At 34.2% G+C, this 7213-nt stretch overlaps 1 protein-coding gene across 1 annotated transcript in view; it reads left to right on the top strand.

Moving 5' to 3' along the window:
- LOC149781233 (uncharacterized) overlaps nt 1-2789 on the top strand; it is a 95587-nt gene extending 92798 nt beyond the window's left edge. The window contains exon 11 of the mRNA XM_089934682.1: nt 2125-2789. Within this exon, the coding sequence (XP_089790808.1) occupies nt 2125-2581 (457 nt within the window). The 3' untranslated portion in view covers nt 2582-2789. The remainder of the gene's footprint in view (nt 1-2124) is intronic.
- The last annotated feature ends 4424 nt before the right edge of the window (nt 2790-7213 follow it).

Here is a 7213-nt window from a genome sequence, read left to right on the forward strand (position 1 = left end):
CAGATTACCCTGAGGTCTTTAAATGTCTTTGAAAATTGAAATAAACCCAAACATTTTAATTTCTTTTCATAATCACAAATAAAATTGTCCAAGTTTGTTAGATTCAGATGTAGTCTAGTTTTCCTGGTTTTGTTCTTTTGATGGCCTGTTCAGTTTCATTGCCACCGCAATAACAAACACCATTTGCTTGGCTATCCAAAGTTGGTCTTGGCGACGACTTCAATAACACATGCACTCTTCCTCAAAGCAAGCCGGCTACAATCTTCAATAAAATAGGTCTTGGAAATCTATGTTTGTGGTCTTTGAAAGTTTGGGAAAAGTCTTTGAATTTATCATTCAGAATTCTGTATGAACCCTGACAGATACTTCTCAACAGATGACTATGCTGAAATTTTCCTTTTCCACAATAAATATTACTTTGTTGAAATATTTAGTTGTTCCTAGATAAAAACGAAAGTTTATCCAACCTCAAAAATGACTACCCTGACAACCATCCCGAAAATCTTCTTGTGGCTTTTTCTCTTGAATGGATGATATACCAGCATTATGGTCTTACCTAAATGGATGATATACCAGCATTATGGTCTTACTTATATGGGTGATATACCAGCAATATGGTCTTACTTAAATGGATGATATACCAGTATTATGGTCTTACTTGAATGGATGATATATCAGCATTATGGTCTTAACTTAAATAGTGCAGCATTATGTCCAGGTTCTGAATGAAAATGGTGCTCATCTGACCTCAAAATGGCACCTCATCTGACTTCCAAAATGGCACCTCATCTGACCCCCAAAATGGCACCATGAAGGTCCTCATGTAAATCTTATTACCACTTCATTTGTATAAAATATGGCATTGACAAAAATATTTGAAAATTGAATTATTTTAAAATGCAGTGATGCGGATCTGACCAACAGCATATCTATACTTTGTAAAAGAAGTTTGAAACCAGACATAATTGACCAATTTATCAATGCTTAGGCCTCAAGGTAGATTAGTTTTTAGCTAATTGTGTTACCCTCTTTAAATAAGGTCATTATTATTATTATTATTATTATTATTATGTGTTTATAACTCATTAATCTAATGAACACAGTAACTTGAGCAAGTTAATTTTGACCAGACATTGTGTTTGGTTGCATTCCAATGAATAACTTGACAGTCATCACTCTAAAATTGAAGGGGAATGGTACTGACTTGGACTTTAAGCTTTACAGGCTTGTTAGTAAATGTGAGCATGCAAAGACAAATATGAAGATATTAATGGACTTTCACTGAACCAATTGAAGAATGTTTTTAATGATTCTGCTTAAAAAACCAATATGAATTACAGATTTAACTAAACTAAGCTTGTTTGCAAATCTTTACATTATCTGAGACAAGTTCATTGATCTTTGATCAATTTTTAACAGGATGAAGGTCAAATATTTTGTACAGCACTTTGAGGTATCTTCTGAACAGGTCAACTTGAACATGTAAGGATATAATTTGATATGTTGGAGTTTATCAAGAGATGGCTTAAATATCTGTTAGTTAAAAATAATAATGAGATAAAACAAGTAAACTTGTCATAGATTCCTGGAAACCCTTTCTGATTGGTAGAGCATCAGTCCCTTGGAGTGACCTATGTTAAAAACAAGATCATGGTTAACATTTTATGACTGTGTGGTAAACGGACTTGCTGAATAGGTCTCTGATTGGTCATTGCTTGATTGTTTTGATATCCATGTTCCCTACATCACACCAGCACAACTTAAGTCTTCTGGTTTCAAAACCCTTTTCTTAACCCATCATACCAGAAAGAGGTTCAAGGGAGATAACTTCAGAAAATTCTGGATCTTTTTATGTTTCTATAACTAGACTGTTGTAATTTTTGCACTTTTTATTGGAATTGTTTATAGCTTCTATAATGTTTAATGTTAACTGATATATATATGTTAAATATAAGAATTGATAAGAAATTAATTTCAGGATAACTCTACTATTCTGTTTTAGAACTTTTTAATTGTTGGCTATTTAGTCACCACTGACATAAAGGCAATAAATGTTGATATTTTGTCATTGTGTTTCAGGCAGACAAGGCAATAAATGTTTGGTATTTTGTCTTTCTGTTTCAGGCAGAAAAAGATCATGAAGATCAGCTTGGGGAGAGCAGGTCAAACCAAGGAAGTAGATGAAAGGAATCTCTTCCATGGCACTAACTCAATGGACACTGTGCAAGGAATCTGCACCAACTGTTTTGACTTCCGTGTTTGCGTCAAACATGGTAATAGATATGGGAAGGGGGTTTATTTTGCTCGAGATGCCAAGTACAGTCACTGCTACACAAATAATTCCAGTACTACAGCTGATAGGTACATGTTCTTGGCTAAGGTCTTGGTAGGGGAGTATACTATTGGTTCTTCAACCTATACACGGCCCCCCGAAAAACCAGGAGCTACAGCACACCAGCTGTTTGACTCATGCATTGACAGTGTAGACAACCCTTCCATATTTGTTGTCTTTGATTTGAAGCAATGCTATCCAGAATATCTTATCTGCTACAAAAAGCTGGAAGAACTATCCATGAAGTAGACAACCATGCTCAGACCAAACAAAAATACCACACCTTATATGGTAGAATAAATTTAGCCTTTATCATTACTGGATCAGTCTATTGAACTGAAATCAAAGATCCACATGCGTTCATCATCATTAGAGAAGGACAATGTGTTAACTGTGTTTGATTCACTTTACAGCCTTAAAAAGCATAATGAGTTTCCCACAGAGGAGGCAACCATAGGCAAGCCAAGCAAAAATTCCAGACCATTGCGCCGGGTAACCAGAATTCAGCCTTCACCTTCACAGGATCAGTCTACTCCATCAGCATCATGTATCACCCATAGAGACACACACAGTCAGTGGTCTCTCAGATCCACATTTCAGCCCTAAAACCCGTAAGAATATGTCTGCCTTGATAAACAGTTTTGATGACATCACTATCAGCTCCAGTCCTTTGCATCTACCTTTGACTGACTCTCCTCCACAATCCTCTCAATGTCCATTTGGTGCATTTGATGCATTTAGCAGCCAGACGGTATATCAGAGACATGGCAATGTTGATGAATTTGAGAAAAGACTTAATCAGGCAAGGTAGTCTATCAGGGTTGTTGTATATTCAGCAGTAAAGGTGATCTGGCACTGTTGTTTTCTTAAATATGTAGACTTTGGTTTGAAAATGTGTAATACATTGCTCAGTTTTTTGTGAAATTCTGTCAGTTACAATAGGAGCTACTCTATATACGTGCTTTGAAGTCAAACTGAAAACAACAAAGATCCTGATCTGCCATAGTATAATGCTCCTCCAGATCAGAGTGTGTGTTGTTTATTCTGAAGATTACTCCTTAAAGAAACTGCACAGACCCAGATCCACTGGCACTTTATATGATAGCAGGTCTGGATCTATGCAGTTTGCAGTTGGACCTGTCTTATAAGTGAGTATATATGGCATTAATTGCTACAGTTTTAAATTAATGCTAGATTAATCATCTTAGATTGAAGCTTTAAAATAGCAACATGGATTGGATATGGAATCCATACATACTTTTACAGAAATATGCATGTGGACATTTTTATTCTATAGCTGAAGCACTCTTATGGATTTCAGTGTATCCATATGGAAATGTTATGGATTCCTTATGTACTCCGTATGGAAAATCTCATGGAATATGCAAATTAGTCCATGAGATCTGTAGGTTGTCCATATGGAGTAAAATTAAAATTCCATATGGAATTTGGCAATAATCCATATGGAATTTGGCAATACTCCATATGGAATTGTGAATAGTTCATATGGAATTTGGTAATAGTTCATCCCGTACAAAATTTTCCAGGCATACTTAAGGTGGATTTCTATGAGCGTTATACCAAGGCCCCTTCCCCACCCCTGCTCCCTGGCTGGTAGATTATTCCATTGTTTAACGTTACATTTTAAATTGTTTGTTTATTCATGTTGGGAAGCATCAAAGTAAATTGTTTGTTTATTCATTTTGGGAATCATCAAAGGATTTAATACTGACTTTAAATGTCTTTAATTTTGGAATTTCAAATAAATTGTTTATCTCTATGGTTTATGATGGCCTGTGTTACATATTTCTTGTTAGAACTTGTCCACAGGCCATCATTGTTTTTATCACATAATCTGTTATCTTATTTATTGTATTTTTATCAAAGTTTCCGTCCAAATATAAGATGTTTTTCCTTTCATATTTCTCTTTTTTACAGATTTCCATAATCAGTTTAATTCTATCATTTTTTCTTATTTCACACTGCGTGGTTGCATGGTATTTTGTGAAGTTTGCTGTTTTGCTCAGTGGGCATTTTACTATTGTTCTTGTCATTTTTCATACAGACTGACCAATTACGTTCCCATCGACTTTGCATTCAAGCTATTCTCATTGCCACACATTTTTCAAATGGTTATTCAAACTCATATCCCTCTCGAATCGCCATGTTTAACATTCCCATCAGTTTCCATTATGCAATGATTCATTGGGCAAAATTTTGACCAATCAGAAAGCTCTTTACAGCGATCATCCTTTAAATAATAAACAGAACAAATACTTAATAGAAAGCTGGTTGCAAAATGAGACCAGATAGAGCATTATTAAAAAAAAGTTTCAGAGACGATATTAAAATAAAGGGTCGTATCGAGAAAAATCAGATTCAGGTCAGGAGAAAAGCGAAATTCTGATTTAAAACAGAAAACAAGAAAACTTGTTTGAGGACAGTTAAATCCAGTTTAAGTTAAACAAAAATACAACAACAACAATAACAAAATTTGATAAAAAAATATAACACGGAAAGATGTGGAAAAAAGTTATTGTGCCCAAAATAAGCAATACAGTTACAGCTATCAGAAACAGGGAATATAAATGCTGCTGAAAATCATTCAAATTGTACAAGAAACAAAAAATAAATTTTATTATAGCTTATTGATATTTTTTACTGAAATGTCAGTGATATTACAATCACAAAATATCACTATATTTTTAGAATTTTTGACAAACTCTCAGTGAAATTTCAATCACAAATTCCCACTGATATTTTCAGAAATGTTGGCAGAGTCAGTGAAATTTCAATCACAAAATTTCACTGATATTTTTTAGAAATTTTGATAAAATCTCCTGAAATACCATAATTTTATTGAAAAAGGACATTTGAGTGAATGTCAAGAAATGTTCAGTGATTTTGCTGAAATTTAAGTCACATTTTTACTCGGGTATGATTTTTGTAGAGCATATTTTAATATGAAGCCAACAAAATTACTTTTCAGAATAAACATCAGATTCAAAGATTCATCTATGCTTGTGCTACAGATATTAATTTTCTAACCATGTTTACATTTTCTCTGCTTTTTGGGTCATGTCTTTGTCTGTTTTTAAACATCTGTGGAAATAAATAAAGAAAACTGACATACATATGTTTCTTAAAATTTATATGAGTATATATTCATCCTTCCACATCAGCTACACTGACATATACATGTACTCTAACTCCCACTAATATTTCTATTTGAATCAGATAGCTTAGGTTATTAATTCTTCAGAGAGTATTTTCCATGATGTTATAATACATGAGCCTGCTTTCCATATGGAAAAAAGTGCTTATGGATTAAAGTTGCAATTTTATTCCATATGGAATTTTCACTTGCTGTGAAGTACTTATGGAACTGATATGGAATAAATTGTCTGATTTCATAAGTTTCTCAGTCCATATCTCTTCCATACAGATTCCTGAAGTATTCCATATGGAATCCATGAGAAATTTCTGTACGGGTTGGATCAGATCTGGCTTGTCCTGAAGCGATTTGAACATCTTTTATTTACACAGCAGTGATATCTGACATAATACAAGTACTGCTGAACAAACGTGAATGCCACTAATATATTTTAAGAAACCTGTTACCCAGTTCCTACTGGCTTGAAACTCAATTTCTGGACATTCACTTGGCACAAATTCCTTGGCATAAGCGCATACAGTTTCCACACTAACAGAGGTCTGCATATCGCGTTGGACGAGAACCCATTTTGCAATTTTTACATCTAACTCATTGCCATGTGATACTGGTCTCCCACTCCTTGCTAAATGTCCCCATTCATTCAGCTGCTGACAAAAATCTTTTTTTAACCAATTTGCAATGGTTGATTTGGTGAGTTTGAAATGTCTTGCTGTTACTCGAATTCCATGCAATTTTGAGACATTTACAAATGTGCCACAACCACATCTATCATTTCAATCATAATGGCAAACTCAAGTCTGGTTTTGAACCTTGATTTCACTTAGAAAATCCAGTGCCACTTCGGTACATGATGAACTAATTTCGGTAACAACACATTATTCTGTGCAAGGTTGGTTTTGGAATTAGGATTATTTAAACCTGTCATTATGTGAATCATTTCTGTTTGAAGACTTAGGTTGATTTCACCTGCAATATAACACTGATGTCAATTTTGTCTTTTTAACGATTTTACTATAATGCCTCTGTAAATAACATCATTTGACATTTTGAATACTAAACTTTGTGTTAGTAAACATTTATAAGCCTTGAAGGAAATAAATAAACGATGTTGACTATTCACTCTTTTCATTTTGTGCTAGTGTACTTGAAAGAACTTCTGAAGTGATTTTATTCTTGTTGTTTTTGGTTTTATGCCATTTCTAAGTGCAGGATTAGGCAATATATAGCCACCAGTATAACTAGTGGAAGAAGAACTTGGGCAAAAATGTTGGTAAGAAACTAAACCTATGTTACGCTATTGGCAAGTTTTCTCATATACCCACACTGACCGAGCCAGAGACTCGAACCTACATGACATGGCAGTATTAGGTTATGGTGAGTGCATTCAACCACTCGGTTTTCTGCAGTGAAAGAATGATCTTGTTGGCACTAAAGTACAGTGGAGAGATCTACAGTCATAAAAGTTTGAGGTCTATCTCATTTTATTTGACCTTTAACCCTAGCTCATCCCAATACCAAAAAGAAAGACATTTCAGTCACAGTACATGAAAGTAGCATTGAGTTAAACAAATATTCCATCTGTTCTGTTTGTTGAAATTGCATATAAATTCACCTTATACTCGTTCCATTATCTAAAGTCCAAGCAACAATAATGGACATAAATCATGTACACAATAGAGATAAACTTAACAAAGAACAATGGGTAA

This window comes from Sinohyriopsis cumingii, chromosome 15 (genome assembly GCF_028554795.1).
Source record: "Sinohyriopsis cumingii isolate HCF-2022 chromosome 15, ASM2855479v2, whole genome shotgun sequence".
Lineage (NCBI taxonomy): Eukaryota > Metazoa > Mollusca > Bivalvia > Unionida > Unionidae > Sinohyriopsis > Sinohyriopsis cumingii.